This window comes from Girardinichthys multiradiatus, chromosome 5 (genome assembly GCF_021462225.1).
Source record: "Girardinichthys multiradiatus isolate DD_20200921_A chromosome 5, DD_fGirMul_XY1, whole genome shotgun sequence".
In the NCBI taxonomy this organism is placed as follows: domain Eukaryota; kingdom Metazoa; phylum Chordata; class Actinopteri; order Cyprinodontiformes; family Goodeidae; genus Girardinichthys; species Girardinichthys multiradiatus.
The window spans coordinates 8,353,530-8,375,356 of NC_061798.1; the positions used below are offsets into that span (position 1 = coordinate 8,353,530).

A 21,827-nucleotide genomic window follows, 5' to 3' on the forward strand; every position below is an offset into this window, starting at 1 on the left:
ATACGAATTGGTACCAAACAAAATGGCAATGTTCACTTTCTTCCCTAACATTATGATTCACATTAACATAGGTCCTGTATGGTGCTCATAACCTCCCTGCTTTTGCAAAACATCATTCTGCTCACTATTCTTATGGTCTACCATTAGACATGAGATGAGTTTTGTTTCTTCCAGCTGTTGCAGGGACTTCACCAACAATTACATCGGCTCACTTAGACTGTGGTCACTGCATTAATTGCTCCAGTGACTTAGTCAACTGCTGTTCAGCAGTTCTGATGCAAGTAGAAGAGAGGCAGAGTCACAGAGAGAAAGGGATGGTTGCATCTTGGTGCTTCATCTTTCTCACAGTGTTTTCTGCATTTCAACCCCCCATCCTCACCTTCCTCTTCCCCTTCTTTTTCTTTTTTAAAACAACAGCTTTCCTTTGTCTCATATTCTGTCTGTTTCCATTTGCCTAATGAAAAAGGGACATTTCTCTACACGTCTTCCCCGGAGCTTCTCTTCTGTGACTGAAAACACACACAGAGACACACTGTGTCTGCAAATATGATTACAAAAGCAACAATTGAAAATGTGGTCATTTAACTAGATAAAGGCTTTAGTTCTGTCCCTGTGAGCCATTTCAAGAGGGGGGACATTTTTAACAGTGCGTTCCAACTATCCGCTTCCTCTCCCACGTGCCAAAGTACGAGATTAATAAACAGCCAGTGAGCCGTATGATAATAAAGTCTGCCAGCAGGATTTCAATTCTTTTTGATTAGAGAAAGGAGCAGTGTTTTCATTTTGCCGTGTGCCATTGTTTCTGCAGATGCAGCAGGGGGAAACAAAAGGAGATGTAATTCTCATTTATTCTCAAGTAAAGAGTTACCCTCAAGAGAAAAAGCAAGGGAGGGAGAGGAGGAGGAAAGTCTGTTCAGTATTATTTTGGTTTTGAATAAAAATATAGAGATGTCAGATAAGCACTGAATGGCTGGTTTATATAAAAGCAATGTCAATATGTCTTATTTCCATTATTTACTAAAGATGCTACCGCAATTTGTACCCCAATTTTTGTACTCATGAGTTGGCATTTTATCTATGTTACAGCTATTTAGTATACATGTATGGAGTTGAAATGTTATTGCTAAATATTAGCCATATGTCCATTATGATTACCCTGGACTCTTTTTTGTTGTCAGCTTTAGTATCTCAGCAACTAAAAATATGCATCTGGTGTGGCCAAGCTCAGAGTCTCCATCCTTCAGGAGAAATATATTATTGACATAAAGAACATGAATGATGAACATGATGATCACTTCACCCTCAGCAAGAGAGACAACATTGGAAATAACTGCAGAACCTGATTTGTGTTTGGACTGTTTTGATCCTGTGGAGCTTCCTGAGTTATCAGAAATATTAGCTTCATCTAAACCTTCAACTTACATGTTTGACCCAATCCCAACCAAATTATTTAAGGAAGTGTTCCCTCTGATTACCAGCCCATTTTAGGTATGATTAACCTATCCTTAGTAAATGGATATGTACCACAGGCTTTTAAGGTAGCTGTAATTAAACCTTTACTTAAGAAACCTTCGCTTGATCGAGATGACTTGAAAAATTACAGACCTATGTCCAATCTTCCATTCTTATCTAAAATTCTTGAGAAAATAGTTGCTAATCAAATGTGAGAGCATTTACACAGTAATGATCTGTTTGAAGAGTTTCAGTCAGGCTTCAGAGCTCATCATAGCACTGAAACAGCTGTGCTTAAAGTCACTAATGATATTCTTATGGCCTCAGATAATGGTCTTGTGTCTGTACTTGTCCTCTTAGATCTTAGTGCTGCATTTGATACAGTCAATCATAATATTCACTTAGAAAGGCTGGAATATCCTGTAGGGATCTGGGGAACAGCGCTAGGCTGGTTTAAATCTTATTTGTCTGACAGATTCCAATATGTTCATGCTTGTTGCCCCCCAGCTCAGCCGTCTCGTGTTGGGGTTTACCCCAGTGGATGAGAGGGTCGTATCCCTGCACCTTCGGGTTGGGGAGAGGTCTCTGACTATCATTTCAGCCTACGGGCCGAGTGGCAGTGCAGAGTACCCGGCCTTCTTGGCGTCCCTGTCGGGGGTGCTGGATAGTGCCCCTCCCGGGGACTCCATTATTCTGCTGGGGGACTTCAACGCCCACGTGGGGAACGACAGTGACACCTGGAGAGGCGTGATCGGGAGGAATGGCCTTCCCGATCTGAATCCGAGTGGTGTTTTGTTATTGGACTTCTGTGCTAGTCACGGATTGTCCATAACGAACACCATGTTCAAACATAAGGGTGTCCATCAGTGGACTTTGCACCAGGACACCCTAGGCAGGAGGTCGATGATCGACTTTGTTGTCGTATCATCAGACCTTCGGCCGCATGTTTTGGACACTCGGGTGAAGAGAGGGGCTGAGCTGTCCACTGATCATCACGCTCAGCTTGGACTTCTGCATTACTTGCACTGCCATACTTGCGCACTGATCACCTGCAATGTTGTACCGGTCTCGCATCTTATACTACTCTACATACTGCTCTACATTTACTCTCACTCACTTAAAACTGTGCACATATATTTATATTTATATTGTAGCTATATTTATACTGTTTAATTTGAGTACTGTATTGCACCGACTACGCCAAAACAAATTCCTTGTATGTCCAAAAACGTACTTGGCAATAAAGCTTTTCTGATTCATACACGTGGCCCGTTCTGAGGTGGCCGGGCTCTGGCACTCGGTGGTTCGGTCTGGCCTCCCTGGCGGCCTCGCGCCGTTCCGGACCTTTTGTGGGTGCCTTGAGACAATATTGTTGTAAATAAGCGCTATATAAATAAATAAACTGAAAGTGAAACTATCTCTGTAGTTATGCTGCTATAGGCTTAGGCTGCTGGAGGACATAATGACCACTTTCACCCTCTTCGCTACATTCTCACACTACTCTCCAATTTTGCATTATTTGCTGTTATTTCAGTTTTTGTTATTTCATTTATGCAGGCATGCCTTAATACATGTCTGTTTGGGGTCTAAACATAAAGAAATGAAACATTTTATAGGACATTTAGACCTGTCACGTCAATTAAATATGCGTGTCACTTTTTATTCACTCCAGTTTTGTAAAGCATTTGTGCACTGGGATAAAGTTTGTAAGATTAATAGTGTTCTGCAGCGTTAGGAGAGACAAATTATTTTAGCTGCGATGTTCCCAGTGGCAGTTTTGATTTGGACTATATGGGAAGTAGTGCCACCACCACCCTTGACCTATTTAAAAAAAATATTTGAAACAAAAGCCAACAAAAGTGGTGGGTATACCAAAAAAAAATGTCAATGTCCCAATAATGTGTCATGCAGCTTGACAACGACGTCTCATGCTGTTCACAAGACGACCTTGTTTACATGGGATCCTACTTTCCTTGAAGGGTTGCCCTTAGGTCATTCAGGTTTAGGGGTACATAGTTACTAGCCTCTTGAGTCAGGAAAAAGTGCACTCCATTCAGGGTACCCCAGTCTCTAGGAGCCATTCCCTAATGATGCGACCTTGACGAGCTGGAGCATTGTCATTAAGATGAAAAAAGGAATGTGTTGTTCATGCAGGGGCACAATGACTGGATTATTTATGTTATTCAGGTAGTATGGGTTTGTCACTGTACCATTCACAAAGTGTAGGGTTTCTCTGTCGACTAGACACACCTGCCCACACCCTAACACCACCACCACCAAAGGCTCATCTGGTGACAACAGTGGGTGATGCGTAGCGCTCCGTTATATTTGACTGGACTTGAGCGGCATTCATCATCCAGTTTCACAAGACATTGTTCACAATGTAGCACTTATCAGTGTTGGATGTGGCCAAAGGACGTCCACTTCTATGCCTTTTTGTGACTCTTCCAGTCTCTCTGTATCTCTGTTCCAACCTGCTGATGACACTCAATGTTCAATGCCCTGTACTTAGTGATCAAGCAGAGTTAATCACAAAGCTGTCGCTAGATGGAGCTGCTTCAAGCATTCAACATGTGAAGGTGAGTGAATCCTTATCAGTGCAGACTGAGCATTAACATTAGTAGCATGAGATTTAGTAATTATATTACTGGGTCTGGAACATTTGAGGAGCACTTGTGTTGATTTCATAGCAGTAGTGCATTTGCACGGTATGTATGGTACCTCAGAGTTGAAGTCCTATTGCTGGGGAAAATGTTGATATATCCATAAAGTATGTGGCAACCTAGTTTAGCTGGTAATAAAATTGGGTGTGCTATCACATGTAGTATCAGATGCATAGGAAGAGAAATTATCTGCTGGCTGCCCATCTTTCTACATCATTAAAACACTAAGCAGATATATCATATTGCAAATGGGTATAAGTTGAACTCTGTGATACGAGAATGCCCTGACGTGCTTCTTGTGGCTTGGTATGCTGGCATGAAAAGTTGGAAACAGTGCTGCCAGACAGGATACCAGATGCAATCATTGTAACTGGAGAAACCAATAAATAACACCTCTGACTTGTTGCAAGACTCCCTTGTCTTCTGTGAGTTACAGTGACAGTTAAATGTTGCTCAACCCAAAGCTGACAGCTATGCAGAAATACAGCTGAGCGTCAAGATAAACTCTGTCATTTTAAACTGTCAAGTTAAACTGTCATTTTAACCTTTATTTGGGGACCGTTATATTTAGAAGCTATTTTTCCATATATGCAATACTGTTAATCTGTAGTATTGATTTATTCTGCTTGTTTTTGTTTTTCTTAATTATTTCCACATTGCATTTTTTAGCTGTATGCACCACTGAAGATCTGCTATAATGACTATTTTGTTGGCTTCATACCAATTATATGACCAACACAATGTGTCAGTAAGGGTTTTCAGACACCTGAAACTTGACTGCATTCTTTCATAACTTGGATCAAATTGGAATGTATGCAATTGACTTTAAAACCTTCTGTGTGATTGGACTGAATTGATTGTGTTTCTGTAGATAAATTGGATGTTATTTTTGTAAAGTGCATTGAGACAATATTTGATGTGTTTTTGGTGCAATATAAATAAATATAATTTAATGTGAATCGACAAGGCTGCAGATTGTCTTGCTCCAGTCTAGTTCCTTTGCCAATGTTCAGCCCTCTTCATGGATGTAAAGAAAATGTTCTTTAAATCATAAGAAACATCCTGTCTTCTTTTTGGTACCCAAAAAGTGGGGCACGAAAAAATCTAATCTGCAAAAGTACAGAATGGCGAAAGGATGAAATGACCGACTCCTTCTACACCGGATACATTTGATTCGCTTAAGTTTAATTTACACAAGAGCAAAACGCAACTTTACTGCCAGAAATATTTGACAATGATTGGTTGGAGACATCTGCAAGTTCACTGGAGGACCTGTGGGAGATCCCCTACTAGTGGAACAAAAGAAAAAATATACATATAGATGCAGAGCTTAACTTTTTGTCTCTGAAAAAAAAAACTGCAGCATCAATACAAGCAACTCTTTAAAGCACAAGTTTCAAAGCTTTGCAAAACAAATATCAAACACTGCAGTTATACTCAACAGGCAAAGCTATAATACTGAGAGGAGTGTGTATGCGTACCTTGAAAACAGTTTTAGTACACATCATTAAGGTGAGCTGGAGTTTGTGACAGAGGATGATATAAAACCTGATCTCTTTTTCTCAAATGCCATAGTGTCAAACCTTATCTAGCTGCAGCAGAAAATGGATATAACTTGGTGTGGCTCTCCAAGGATTCACAGCACCTTATAGCTATTTTCACACAGGTTTGATCTGGACCAGTGGTCCGTCTGTGCCATCATATTTCAAACAATTTGATATTTACAATATTAAGTTTGATTCAGGTGGGGAGAGTGGAAGCCAAAACAACGTCAGATTTCTACTGTACCTCTGCCTTGCATCATACTACTTTGAAGGATCTGTTCCACCCTTATGGCCATGTTGGAAACATTCTGAGCTATCGCTTGGATCCTCTCCACCAGGCCGACTGGTTGAAACCTGCATTCATGCAATAAACAAGAAGAACACAGACACGACATGGAAGACAGTTACAGGTGAGCAGATATAATGTTCATAAGTTAATGTCTCTAAAATAATTCCTTCTTCACATCTTATTGTGCTTTCCCCCTGTTTCCTATTCGTTTGGTTCCTCTCTTCTCCTCTCTCCCTCTTAATCTGCTTGATTTCAATCGATTTGGTAGTGTTAGCAATGGGATATGTACATTGTATACACTTGGAGCATGAAAGAGAAGTTGACCTGTAACTATTACATCTTCCTCTTTAGGATGAGAGACTTCACATTTACACAGTAAGATCTCTGTGTGTACTTTTGTATAGAACATCTTTTTTAGCAGGGTTTCTTGTATACTTGTATATCTTCTTCAGACACTTTGGCGTGACATAACATTTGACAGTTAGGGTTTAGGGATAGGGTTTGAATTCAGTTTAGAGTAAGGTTAGGTATGTACATGTTATGTTTAACTATGCAGTGGTTATGCTTTGTGTTAGGCACAGGATCCACAAATACCTACAAAGTGCAAACAAGAAAAGAGGGAGTCAAAAAACATCTCGATTTTTCATCAACCATTTTTGAAGTAATATTTGTATAACCACCCAGATTGTTGTACAACCTGCAGAGGGCCAGCAGTTTTCACCAGAAATGATAATAAACAAAAATGGTGTTAATAAGACGAAGTTTTGGCACGTAATGTGTTATCATATTTATCAGCCTTTACATTATAAACCTCAGGCCAAAAACTGATTAAGTACTTGTGTATATTATGAAATCCTTGCAACCCTTACAAATTTAAACTGTTATTATTTTACAAGATCGTTCCTATTATATAGAACTAGACTCTTATAAGTCAGTTTGTATTCCATTTGATTGAAATTGTACCATCTTTCCTGGTCAGATTAACATTTAATCTCACATGTGGAATAACACAGCAATACCACGCCTTCAACACACAGTGACACATTGTGTGTTGGTGGAGGACCTAGATGCAGACAGGAGACAGGCTGCTTCATAGTAAAATGGAAGATTTAATGAAATAGTTATAATTTACATAAACAAGGAACAAAGCCAGCTAAACCATTAGACAAACCATGATGCACAGGCAGGAAAAGTAGAAAACAGGAGGAGAAACCAGGAATGAATGAATGAAAGAAAGAAAGCACAAATAGACAGGGAACACTGTTGAGTGTAATTGATTAATTATTTCAACCACACATTGGTAAAATCAGCCCACACACTCTTTGCAGTTAAACATGTAGTTTAGTAATGTAATTCATCAATTTCAATATTTAAACCTAACAATGGAATTATTGAGCGCACACATAATAGCATGCGTGTATTTAACGGTTGTAATTATCAAAAGGCGTTGAGCCACAATTACAACACCAGAAGACATATCTGGTTTCGATTCATAAATGAGGATTTTTGGTTAAGAAATAAATGTTCTCAAATTATGATTTTTAATTATAATTATTGATAAATATTAAGTAATCAATCATCATAATCCCAACAATGGTGATGGTGTCTGGGAATTGGTTACTTCCTGTATGGACAAAAGGTGTGGTCAAGGGCTGAGGATTTTGAAATCACAAACCCAGCTCAGCAGTAACAACAATGTGCTTGTCAGGGAGGGAGAAGTTAGTTTTTTTTTGTTTTTTTTTGTATTTTGCTTAGTTAATCCAACCAATTCAGAACCAGACTCAGCTTGAGCGGCCATCTGCCATGACCCACTGGTTAGTTAGTATTAATGCTAAGTACTCTTTTCCATATTGTATATAACAGTTTGGTCAAATATTCTATGTCTTTGTGTTTAGGTCATTTTTTTATATAATTCCTTGCTCAGGTATTTTTCTGTAAGTCACTTTTTTGAGAAGAATTATATTTAAATAAACAAATATGGTAGTATTCAAAGAAAACATTCCTAACATTTTGAGTTACAGAACTAACAAATCAACTTTAAAGGTTGTATTTGAAATCAGCCCATGACCACCGTGGCCTCATCTGAGTAGGGGATGCAGCAGGCTGCAATCCTTCTGTATGAAGACTTGATTGGAAAAGGTGATTTATAGCTTGGCACTTCCAAGAGTAAAATTAGTTTTTTAAACATTATGCTATTACCAGCAGCTATTCAATGAGTACCAAGTTGCAAAACAATGCAGATTGGCACAGTCAAAGCCCTGTCAAATGACTTTGACTGTGCCAACTGGACTCTGGAGTGTCACCCTTTAATCTCAAATCTATCTGCTGCAGTGGAATCTCATCCCAAGAGAAATGCACAGGAAACAAGAAAGGAGGCGGTTATAAAAGGAGCCAAAAAGGCAGCAAAACAGATAAAAAGACTGAGAGAAGGGGATTTCACAATGGGATCTAAATAGGGCAAAAACAGGAGCCAGAAACATACTTGGAGTGTTAACAAGAATAAAAATTGGCAGAAAATAAAGGGAGGTAGATCAACCAACCACAGCAAAAAGAACCAGGGGGAATTCTGTTTTTGGGGGGATGATACAATGAATGGATCCTGTGTGCCTTCGTGTGGAAGCCAACAAAATGGCTTGACTGAAACATTAAAGAATGATTGGGATCAAAGAAATACAAGATTATGCATATTTGATGGCCCACTGTTGCATGCCTCATGCAGTAAAGCTCTCTTCCTTCTGATGGATGCAGACAGTAGGGTCTTTTGCAAGTGAGACTAACAGAGATGAGCAAAGAAAAGACAAAGACGGCAGAATGTAAGTGGATAAGGAAGCAAAACGATGGATTGTGAGTGGAAGCGTAACAACCTAAGAAAATCAATGTTAACGATACTAAAAATGTGTTTTTATGTCTTTATTTTTCTCTTTCAGCTTTTGTCAGAATTCTCTTAATGGAAAAAAAAGTCCCTAGGGAGAAAATAAACTAACAAAGCCAGCTGGGCAAACAATGTGCCATCCCCATGGCAATTCACGTGATAGAAAAAGGAAAAAAGTAATTGATCAAGCCCACTCTTTCAGCCCTCTGTGGAGCTAGCTAGGAGCCCACAGGTCCACTACAAGCAGAGTGGGAGCTCAGGATTTCTGGAACCAGCATTAATGTGAACTACAGTAGCTCTTCAATGGGGCTGGACAACAAAATTAAGGTTTCAATTCTAAGGCACTTCAGTAAGTCTTAAATCATCAGAAATTTAACAAGACTCAACTTAAACAAAGAGATGATTAAAATTGTGACACTAACTGCCCTTTATTTTCTCAGTGAGTAGCTGGTGTAAACTGAGTACATTTTAGGACACATATTTCTTTGGAGGATCTAGTTGTTGGCTTCTCTGCTATGAGTGTGTCATATATTCGGAGTCTTACACACATACCCTTGTACTGATACTTGGAGAGCACACGCCTAAAGGGGGACATACCAATCTGCCCTCTTTTTCACAGCACAATAAAATGTTGAATCAACACTGCATCCTTGTCACCTCCTTCATCTCCCTTGCTCATTTTCCGAGGCTGCCCCCCTCCCTTCCTTGTTATTCCTCTCAGTTTTCTGCTCTAACGAGTGGCTGCCCCATGGGCTAATCACAGGCTGGGACTTCAGACATCGAGTTCCATTCACTGCTACATGGGAGAGTGTCAGCAGCAATGAAGCTCACACAGAGCTGAGACTCCCACCCAGCATGTGTGTAAAAGCGTGTCTTTCTGTAAATGCACTCCTAACTGGCCTGAAATTTAAGATATATTTTCATAAATCTCTATTTATCCCATTTGCGGCTTTCCTTATTGGCAAAAAAATAAATAAAATCACACTGTACCTCATCAGTCTTACCCCAGACAGGAGCATTTTCACACACTCTGCTACACAGTAATACTGTATATGTGACTAAAAATGAAGTACAAGATGGGAGAGAAGATGGGAGAGACAGCAAAACAGTCAAGGTTGGGAGAGTAAAATAGATAACTACATCTTTTCTCTGATAGAAAAGTAACAAACAGGACTTCTACTATTTCTGTGGATACCACATATTTGTATGTTTAACTAATGGAAACTGCAGTAAAGAAAGTAGAAAAAAACTAAAATTCTGCCCCCCGTACTGGATGTTGGGCTTTAGGGGAAAACACAGCAACTTTGCTGTAATCAGCCTTCCTGTTGTCTCCTGAATGTCTCACCTTCTCTTGCTCTGTCGGTATCGCAGTGAACCACAAACATGTCATAGAAAATAGTTTCATATAGTTTACACCTTTTTACAGTTCTTCTTTTTTAATTTTTAAAAGCCTTGCTGATACAAAAAAAAGCTAAGTTTGTGTCTTCACTTAGTAACATTATCTCCACCGAAGGACAATGAACTGCTGAAGGAAATGTTGAATATCTGGTGGTTTATTGACAGAAAGAGAGGTAGAGACTAATCAAAGGTAGGGTATGTAAGTAGAAACCTAGTGTGTGGTGTAGTAGTGATAGAAACTAACAGAAAACAATAAAACCATAAAACCAAAGCAAAGAACAAAACCTGTCACAGGTAATAGAGAAGCACAAAAGCAAAAAGACAAGAAACCCACAGACCATAAATATTACATTATAAATCATTTAACATCCACAGTGGATAAGTTCAAGTCAAAGTAATTATCACTGATTGAAGTTTGCTTTGAAGCTAATTACAGTTTGACTATAACTCTCCATCCCCCTCACCCTAAATCCGGGACAGTAAAACATGGATGCATCATGTCGGTCCGACTCTCTGACAACAGACCATTACATCCACAGCAAAGCACTTCTCTGTAATGGCCCAAGAGGGGAACAGCTTCCTCTGCATTAAACAACCCATTACTACACATTGATTGCAGTTAACACCAACGTCAGTCCATATTAATCGTTCCATCTTTCCTCTCTGGCGCCTCTCTGCGGACCTGAACCTGAGTGCTTGTTGAGGATCATTTAACGAGGTTTGAAGAAGTGAAGGGGGCTGATGTCAGTTTGTAACACATCACACCTGCTGAGTTTAGTTAGGTTGTCTGGAAACAAAATTCGGAATGAAGAAAGTGTTAGAAAAACAAGATAGGATGTTTGGGCATGAATGTGGCAAAAGGAGGAGAGTTTTTATAAATGTTTGGAACATGAAGGTCAACTTTTCTGTTTGTGTGCTCTGATTGGGAGATAGGGGCCATTTCCACAATCAAACATTAGAGTTATAAGAAGTAAAATGGAGGAATGCATAAATGTAATATTGTGAAAGGAACAAATAGATATTATTTTAAACAACACAAGGCAAGACTTATGTTGTCCAGCCTCTAACTTCTCCTTTTGTTGTTTTGTAAATCCAGTTGTTATGGTTTAAGGATTTTAGAATCATTTCAAAGTAAGACTGGCTTTTCAGTGATTTAATTTGCTTTAAATGTGTTCCAATCAAGATTGTTTAGCTTGCTACTGTTTCATGAACATCTCTAAGCTGTTGTCTCATCTTCTACCTCCGCTGGACATAGAGCCTTTGTCTGGGTCATAAAGTACTCAGGTTGTTGAGACCTTGCTGATGCACACATCAAATTCCTACTTCTGAAGAAGCTGGACCACAGCATTTTACTCAGAGGTCCAATATTTTTCTACAACCATAATGGTAGTAGATAATCCCTTTTTTGCCTTTTTAATGGATGTTTTACTATCAAAATTAGTGTGCAAACTCATCTGAACACTGTCTCCCACTTGTACTTAATGAAATTCTCCCTGTTGTCTTAGGTTGCAGAGTGAAAAACAACCTGATTTAGGTTCCTACTCCAATCAAGCCAGGGGTTGAATACAGGCGGTTGGGGTAAGGGGTTTTACCTAGCAACTGACGAAAACTGCCAAGTATGAAATTGGAAGGGGTAGAGGTTCAGCATAGGAATGGAAAAAAAAAATAATAATATATTTTTTGTTTTCACACTATAAAACAAAATCTGAGGTGTAATCCTTGGAGCAGAAATCAAAGGCAGGTTGTGGTGTAGTTTAACATTGTGGTCTGTGAAGAATGATGAGCCTACAGCACCATGCGTAGCAGCAGTAGAGGAGGTGGCCCCACTGCCGTGGGTTGAGGACTAATAGCCTCGATTTCTGACCTTTTTGTCCTTCTTCTATCTAGTCTGTCCTACAGCTTACCAAACTAGGTCAGAATGTTTGACTCAAAGTTTGATTAAAACTGCACAACATGTAATAATCACTGGGGTTAAAGAAAAACCCCAGCTGTATTAGAGAAAATGTTTTTGTCACTTTCTAGTTTGGATTATAATTTTTTAGCCATGTAGGCTTGTGCTGTTCATATTTTGGAATCTGTCTGCAGCTCAGTGTTATAATCTGATGGACTCTGATGAAACAAATCATCACATATCATGCAGACTTTTCTCTGTACTTGTACATTTTGCTGACCTGTAGTAGAAATGTTCAGTACATTTCAATACATTTATCATCTAGAGCTAAAAACATATCTGACTAAACCCTTAACATAAATCTTCAATGAGCCCAGTACTCTTTCACAAAACGCCACTGATGTAAGGTAACTATTGTACCGATTGATAGCAGAGCTGAGCTCATCCAAGCGTCTTGCATCTGAGGTGGAGCTGTTGTCGAGTTTGGACAGGGTGTCCATCCTCTTCAGAATCACCTCCAACATGTCACTGATCTTCCTCAGCACACCACGTGACTCCACACCTCCCAGCACTGAGAGGAGAGAAGAACACAGAAGGAAAGACAGAAGGTGAATAAAAAGTGAGGATGGGATAAACAGGAGGCATACTAAACATTGAGCCCAGTAACCATAAAGTTTGCAGCTTGTCTGGCTCAACAATTCTAACTGGGTGATGTTGTGTTCTTGTTTTGGAACATTTTATTTTTGTTCATTATTATACTCAAATATACTTGTCAGAAAATTATGTAGTCCTACCTTTGTTTTGTCTCTAATTATTCCACTACTTTAGTACATTTTATAAAGAACAATAGTGTTTATCAGAAATATATGAAAATGTCCATTTAATAATATATTTAGCCTAGAAATGGGCCAAGAAATCACCCAGTGACAAGAATTGGCCACTTTTCCCTTTGACCAACCATAAGTGATGCCATTTCAGATTTGATTTGTTTTATTATTTTTGGAGAGGTCAGGAAATGGTGGTAAAGATATAAAGAACAAGAAGAAACAGGAACTTAGAGAGACAGGAGGAGAAGTCAGTTTCTAACAAAATGTTCATTTGGGCAATGCAAAATGCTGTGCAATTCTACTCAATCTAAACTTCTCATCTTGAGCTTCGACCTAGAAAAGACAATGTTGACTTTGGTCAAAGAATTGTGAAATTGTGGTTGAAAAGTGAAATTGGAAAACACATTCACATAAAGACATCTACTGAAGTCTAAATGTGATTAAAAGGTGATTTTGGGGTTGATCAAATGGGTTACCCTGCGTGATTTTCAACATCTTTGTTTAGATTAAATTTGGGTGGAAGATATGGGCCTGAAAACATGCATTTTAACATGTTTTCACAGTCAAATTAAGATGAGGACTGGCAAAGTTTAAAAAGGCCACAACAAAAGATATCCATGTGCATCCAGTGTTTGGAGGGTAAAGATTTGATTTAATGTGACTCGTATGTAAAATGTATCAGAATGGGCTACTATAGAAAATGTTATAAATGCCCAATGAAGAGTAACATATTAATGTGGAGTATAACTGAGATATATTTACAGCTGTAAGTACTAAGTAGTTCATTGGTTCATGGTAAATTGAATAACAGCACTACCTAGTCAATCCAGGCTTTAGGATAACTAAAAGAGATATTAAAGGCATTCAAATTACCAACTAGTTATTATAACAGTTTAATAACCAGGAGCTACATTTGCTTCCTAGTATATAGCTTAGCTGATTTTGGAATGATTTTCTCAAAATGTTGTGTGATTAATATTGTGTCAGTTAAAAATAAAAAGACCAAAGTATCTCAAATTATATTTGTTTAAACAGATAAAGGGAAAAATGACAGATTCTTCAACAGTGGTGAAACATACCATTTTAAACTTGCTGTCTTTAAACTTTCATCCAGCTATTTGCGTCCTTCCATACACTCTGAATTATGTTCTGTAAGAATGGTGCTATAAATATTCTTGTCTTACCCTGAATCTCACTTTTTGGAAAATCTTCTGTTGCAAGTCGTTTGACATCAATGAGTCCTCTGTGACCCTTGTATACATTCTACCTTACAAGTTCCAACCATGGGCAACAATTTTGATTATTTCCTTCAGTATTTTCTAGTCTGAATTGTTGTTACCTGTGAACAATGATCTATTCTCTAAAGTCTGCAAGGACATATCATAACATTGTGGAAAATTATTTTGTAATGTTCTGAACTTCCCTTACCTCTCTCCCCTCTGACCTCTGTGTTTTGTTACCCTAGAGGAGTTGGTCTGTAAAACCATTATCAGAAGTTTAATGGTTAAAACAGATCCTGGAGGGTTGTGTCTCAGGAAGAGCACATGGTCTGCTCGTAGATAACTTTGTTACCCCTGACCCGAGGAGGGTCTAGGGCCATAAAGCGCAGACTCTTTGAAGTTGAGGTAACACCCACATACTCTTTAAATACTGTGTGTAAATGTTGATCGGGGCTCTGCTTCACTGTCTAACCTCAGTGACAGGGTCTTCAAACGCTGAATGCCTTTGAATAAAACTTATAAAGACAAAGTCCGGATTTTCTCTTATTGTGAGTCAACTTCTCTCACACTTTGATAAGAAAATTCCACTACAATAGCAACACTTAAAAACAATAGTTCTGATTTGCAGATGCACTTTCTGTTCCTGGGTTGATAAGAAAGATAACACAGCCTAAGGAGAGTGACCATGCATACCCATATCACTATCTGGGAACAAATTTCCACAACTCTTAAAAATACTACTTGCACAACTCTTAAAAATACTGAACATAGTATGCCTCTTCTTAGTTAAAAATATTGTGACATTGTTCTGGTGACTGGCTGGTAAAAAATAAGAGAAACTAACTTTTCCCTCTCAAAGAAGGCACTATTCCTTTGCCAGGTAGAGTTAATAATAACACTTCGGCATGTAAGCATTCACTATGAGAAGGTACTTTTCAGTATCAGTAAAGTGGTAAAAACAGAAGACAGAGGAAGTGTAAAATGTAAGAATCTCTATAAAAGGAAAATGTCTATTTTTATGGCATTCCGGATACTAACACTCCATCTTTGTTTTAGTATTTTTGTAAAACCTTGTCTTAAGGCAACTCCTCTCTCACACACACAGTGTGATGTTGTCTCTGCTTCCACAGGAAGGATACAAAACAAAATTTTGAACAATGATAATTCCAGCTTTTTATTTTTAGAGAAATAGAAATTGGCTAAGATAGTACAGTAGATCTTAACAAAAACCAAAGATTATTTTCAAATAAATTGATGGTATGAGAATGATATTTCCACAAAGACTACTACCTATGATGACATGGGAAATAATTATTTATCAAGTGGGCCTCTGTTGATTTCTTTGATGAAGCTGGAGATAGGTGACAAGTATGTGGACATGTTTGGAAAATGGATGGATGGATGGATGGATGGATGGTCATGTGGATAATCAATTACTTTTTACCTTTCAGGCACAATTTTAATTTGCTTAGATAGAAGGCAACAACATTTTTCCAATATTTAATCAGCAATAAATAGATCCCGGAACCACAATGTTTCACAATAACATAATATTGGTGTCTTGTTATGACTATAAAAGCATCCTCTTTTTTATGTATCTGTAATTATTATTTCTATGCACATTAAGAACATAGGAGATTACATGTAAGTGTATTGACTGTACCCCAGTTTGTTCACTATATACTAAAGTCATTACACAGATTCTGAATCAGTGTCAACAATAGAAATCTGAAAGAGCAAGGTTGAAATTCTGCGTTCATTACTAGTTTTAATGTTAAAACTAATGTCAGCATCAGCTAAGACACCTGGCGTAAAAGGGGAGAATGCATACAGTGTCTGGTGTATACTGTACAATTGTAGCTCTAAACTAAATAAGTATATTCCATACAATATACTGTATGTCTTATTTGTAAAGTATCAATGGGCCTATAACAATCTGATTTTATCCTCATTGGCAATTATTATCTTACCTGCTGTGAGCTGTCTATTTCACAGACAAACATGTTTCACTAAGTTTCACAGCTTGTTATAAAAGTGTTCAAAAAAGCCTAAAAGTATTAGCGCTTCTCTTGCGTCTACGTCATCTTCTTTTTATCTTACCAGAAAATTTCCAAAACAGCCAACTTTGTCTTCTTTCAAAGATGGTGGTTTTTCCTTATCTTGCCCTAAACAGTTAACTGAAAGCCTGTAGCAACAAGTGGGTGAGGTGGAGAAGCATTACTGTATGCTACATTTGACCAGAGAAACATCTCTTGTATCTCACTGAAAGAACTTTAACGGACAGAAACACTATGATAGAAAATACTTGTGCTGTTAAAATGTGATATTTTAAAAACCTTAAACTCTAAAATAGGCACCTGTCTAATTGAATCATATGAAAACTGCTTTTTCTTCCAACTATTTACAAGATGTATATGCAAAGAGGTGTTAATGGAGGTTGCTCTTTTAGTGTCAATATTAAATGTCTCAACCTACATGATTTATATTCAAGTAAGACACAATGGGTCAAAGAAGTCAGAGTGTATTCCACTATATCCCACCAGAGCATTCAGGAGGACCTGCACTGATGTTCAAAACACTATTTCAACGACAGACTCCTCTGTCAAACCCATGTCTGTTGCTTGACAAGCAATTACAGTCAATGGGCTTTGGGGTCTAAGAGCTCCTGCACAAGGCCACTGTCTGTCTCAGTACCCAGCAGCTGGAGGACAAGTCCCAACTTCAGTGAGTTATTACCTCAGCTATAGATGTATTCATCTGAGAATGACAGTATCACAGCCTTGCTGGTAACAGATTGCTCTGTCAGAGTTTGCTGCTGGATGGCCTCAGAATCCTTTGTTAGTGCCTGTTAATGCTGACAGCCTATAGTTAAGGTCAGTTAAACTCTAGGAGTGGTTATCTTTGGGATAATGAAATTATTAATTAGTCTCCCTTCCACATTATTTCTGCCTCCGCTGCTCCACCTATCCTCTGACTGGCACACCTGTATCTAGAGTCATTCTCCAGACCTCCCTCAGTATATAAGCTCTCTGATTCTCTGCTGTGCTGGATTCTTCCATATACACCGTTGTCTTTCATGTGACTGACTGTTTCTTTCGTGCTCCAATGTCCTGCTGGTTTTTTTCTTCCCATGCTTCGAGCCATGTTCAACTTGTGCTGCTTCTTGTAAGTTTGATCTGTAGTTTTTAATAAACCATCACTCCACTCATCCCATGTTCCTGTCTGAAGTTGGGTCCTAATCCAAACACCACACTTAATGACATATTCTCTTAGTTTTATTTGTGTCTAGTTTAGCTCCCTCTGTGTTGATTATTCACCTTCCCTCAGTCTCCCTGCTTGGTCTCTTCCACTGCTGTTACACATTACTCTGATTAAGCTCACCTAAATCCTGAGCCAGTCTCCACCACTAGTATATAAGCTTGTTAGTTTTCATTGACCTGTTCCTTTTGTTATGCTGCCTGTGCTACATGGCCTATTCTCTTTGTGCGCATTCTGTAAGTTTCTGTTATCCTTTTCATTAAACCTTCTATCATGCTGATCCAGTGCTCTTTTCTGCAGATTGGTCCAACTTTAAACTTACACTACATGACAGTACAACCCTGCAATGTGACAGCTGTTGCAGCCAACAGTGGTACAACCAGGTATTAGGATAAGGGTGCATTTACTTTTTTGCATACGGCCAGGTTGTTTTGGATATATTTTTTTTTCTATTGGAAAATTAAATCTGAAATTAAAATTTTGTTTTAACTCAAATTGTCTTTGTCTGGTATTAATTTTTTTTTGATGATCTTTAAATCTTTCACCGTGTTTCTTTAATATTTTAATGTCAGAATGTAGTACAGAATATGCATTTTCTAAAACTTGTTACAATTGGCTCATCCAGAAAGAAATGATGTTTATTGTGATCTTAAACTGTTGAAGTGTGACTAAAGCTAGTATATACTTTGAATTACTGCCCAGCAGATGAAAGCTCATTTAAGCTTCTGTGGTAGAATACTGGCGACAATATTGGGGAGAATCGTCACATTCCCAGAATGTAAAGAATGCACAAATAGAAGCACCTATATTCCAACTCTGACTGTGTTCAACCTTAAAAGCAGCTGGAATAGGCAACAGACATATACAAAAAAATTAATCAACAACACAAAAACAAGAACAAATAAAATGAAAAAGACAGAATTACTATTCCCATTACAGTTTCCTCAGAAAGTTCTGTAACTGTCTTGAAATTACAGCAAAAACCATATAATGCAATAATAAATGCTGAACAGGCTGTCATTTGCATGCATAGTAACACACTGGAAACTGAATTATTTCTTGTATTTGAAATTTCCTGTTTCTAATAGGGATATTTGTCTAAAGAAACAACTCTTCCAAAGAGCTCATTATTTGGATCATAAAACAGACTGACGAGAAGCACAGCATGCAGTAGCAAGTTAATTTGTATTTGAGAATTGTTCCAGTTAAAATGCATGTCATGTCACTGACTTGCAAACAATGTGCTGATCTTGCATCTCCATCAGTGTATACATTAAATAATCTAAAACAGACTTTTATGTCACTGCTCTTATGTTTCTGGTATGCAGGAGTAGCACAGTGAGTCTTCAGAAAAGGATTTGAATTATTAAAAATAAAAAGGAGAGATATCAAATCAAATTTGCTGCAATTAGACTAGAAGTCATTTGACAAATGTTTCTCTTAAAAGTGAATAGAAAAGATCACTAAGAGACAACCTTTATCTATACATGGCCTTGTAAAAGTATTTCAACCACCGTTTTCTACAATTACATCTGCAAGTCTTTTAGGGTTAGTGTCTACCAGCTTCACACATATGAAGGGAATCTTTGCCCATTTTTCTTTGCAAAATAGCTCAAACCCACTCAGATCGGATGGAGAACATATGTGAACATCAATTTTGAATTCTTACCACAGATAATCAATTATACCTATGTCGGTGGCGAGGGTGGTAGCGGTTCGTCCTGTAACCGGTGTGTTGCCAATTTGAACCCGCACTCCGTACATCTCAGTCATTGTGTCATTGGGCAAGACACTTCACCCCCCTTGCCTGCTGATGGTGGTCAGTGAGGCTCCCATACACCGATTGTATGGGAGCCTCACTTCTGTCAGTCGGCCCTAGGGTAGCTGTGGCTACAATATAGCTTACCAAGGTCAGTGTGTGAATGTGTGTCTGAATGGCTGAAGGACTGTTTGTAGTGTAAAGCACTTTGGGGTCCTCACTTTACAACTGCAGGCCATTTACCAGGCTATTTACCTAGCTCTGTACTTTGACTGGGCCCTTCTACCCCATCCATTTTTGAAAAAAAGAGGCCCAGCCAAAGTGAATAACAACAAGTAAGTCTAACTGAGACTCTGTGAACATAAATTTCCAAGTCTTATCACAAATTCTCAATGAGACTTAGCTCTGTACTTTGACTAGACCAATCAAACATATGAATTTGTTTAAAGTCATTCTATTTTAACTCTGGCTGTATGTTTAAGGTCTGCAAGAAGGTAAACCTCTGCCCTAGTCTCAGGTCTCTTGCAGCCCCTAACAGATTTATTTCAGGATTGTCCTGTCTTAAGCTCCATCAATGAACTCTAACCAGCGTCCTTCTCCCAGCTAGATAAAAGCACCTTTCCCACAACTTGATGCCAAATCATCAACATGGTTTCACTGGTTGATGGTGTGTTCAATCCGATGTCCAGTGTTAGTTTGTCACCACATTTGCTAAATGCACAACTAATACTTAATACTACAGTTTTCGACCTGAGCTGTGGATCTCTGGGGCTGCAAGAGTTGCCATAAGCCTCTTGGTTAATTTTAGGTTTGCAGTTTAGGATTGAAGTTTTGCCATACTGTTTTTGGATGATCGACTGAACGGTACAGTTTTTTATTTATAAATAAAAAATTTAAAAATTCCTTTTCCACTTCACAATTATACGAAGTGGAAAAGGTTTTTCCTACACTGGGATTTTTGGTTGTAATGTGAAAAGTATAAATACTTTCAGGCACTTTAAATCCAATAAGAGTGAAACCAGTGGGTTAACAGCGGCTAGTCTGTGGCATACTTTTCCATGAGGACTTTAAATTCCTCACCTTGAATGGCTGGAATAAATCAGCTCCCACACTGTCAGTGCACTGCTTTAGCTACCATATTGAGCAGAATATTTAGTGCAATAGCACATCATATTTCTTCTCAGGCCCTGCAATGCGTGAAGCATAACCAGAGGCCTTGTTAGTTGCCTTGAATGGACTTCTGAAAAAAGAGAGGCAGGCACTGTGCATGGTGTGTGAGTTTAAATAGTGCAGCATGCTCAGAAGCTAAATTGACCACTTTCAGTTAGTGGATAGCTTTGGTAGCGCAAGCAATTACCATAAGCAGCAGGAAACTGATCTCTAGGACAGACATAAAGCATTAAAGAATACTGAAACTAACCATCATGGCAGCCCTATATCTTGCATATGCTTTGGAAAATATCACCTAAAATTACTACCAAATAAGGATCATAAAAAGATTAGAAGTATCGGCAATTCCTATGATATACTTTTATGTACACTCACCGGCCACTTTATTAGGTACACCTTGCTAGTACCGGGTTGGACCCCCTTTTGCCTTTAGAACTGCCTTAATCCTTCATGGCATAGATTCAAGAAGGTAATGGAAACATTCCTCGGAGAGTTTGGTCCATATTGACATGATATCATCACGCAGATGCTGCAGATTTGTCGGCGGCACATCCATGATGCGAATCTCCATTTCCACCACATCCCTAAGGTGCTCTATTGTATTGAGATCTGGTGTCTGTTGAGGCCATTTGAGTACAGTGAACTCATTGTCGTGTTCAAGAAACCAGTCAGAGATGATTCCTGCTTTATGACGTGGTGCGTTATTCTGCTGAAAGTAACCATCCGAAGATGGGTACACTGTGGTCATAAAGGGATGGACATGGTCAGCAACAATCCCCAGGTAGGCTGTGGTGTTGACACAATGCTCAATTGGTACTAAGGGGCACAAAGTGTGGCAAGAAAATATCCCCTATTACACCACCACCACCAGCCTGAACCGTTGATACAAGTCAGGATGGATCCATGCTTTCATGTTGTTGATGCCAAATTCTGACCCTACCATCCAAATGTCGCAGCAGCAAAAGAGACTCATTAGACCAGGCAACGTTTTTCCAATCTTCTATTGCCCACTTTTGGTGAGCCTGTATGAATTGTTGCCTCAGTTTCCTGATCTTAGCTGATAGGACTGGCACCCGGTGTGGTCTTCAGCTACTGTAGCCCATCCGCCTCAAGGTTCGAAGTGTTCAGAGATGCTCTTCTGCATGCCTTTGTTGTAACGAGTGGTTATTTGGGTTACTGTTGCCTTTCTATCAGCTTGAACCAGTCTGGCCATTGTCCTCTGACCTCTGGCATCAAGAAGGCATTTGCACCCACAGAACTGCCGCTCCCTGGATATTTTCTCTTTTTCGGACCATTCACTGTAAACCCTAGAGATGGTAGCGTGTGAAAATCCCAGTAGATCAGCAGCAAGAAAATATCCCCTATTACACCACCACCACCAGCCTGAACCGTTGATACAAGTCAGGATGGATCCATGCTTTCATGTTGTTGATGCCAAATTCTGACCCTACCATCCGAATGTCGCAGCAGCAAAAGAGACTCAT

General features: G+C 38.8%; 1 protein-coding gene across 4 annotated transcripts in view; it reads right to left on the reverse strand.

The window, feature by feature from the left end:
* LOC124869096 (alpha-1,6-mannosylglycoprotein 6-beta-N-acetylglucosaminyltransferase B-like) overlaps positions 1-21,827 on the reverse strand; it is a 259,990-nt gene that overhangs the window by 174,661 nt on the left and 63,502 nt on the right. For all 4 annotated transcript variants that reach the window (XR_007038482.1, XM_047366831.1, XM_047366829.1 and 1 more), the window contains exons 3-4: positions 12,530-12,680; positions 5,904-6,013 (exon numbers count right to left, since the gene is read on the reverse strand). Coding sequence is in view for 3 of the 4 variants with exons in the window: in XM_047366831.1 (XP_047222787.1) it covers positions 5,904-6,013; positions 12,530-12,680 (261 nt within the window). In the remaining variant the exon portion in view is untranslated. The remainder of the gene's footprint in view (positions 1-5,903; positions 6,014-12,529; positions 12,681-21,827) is intronic.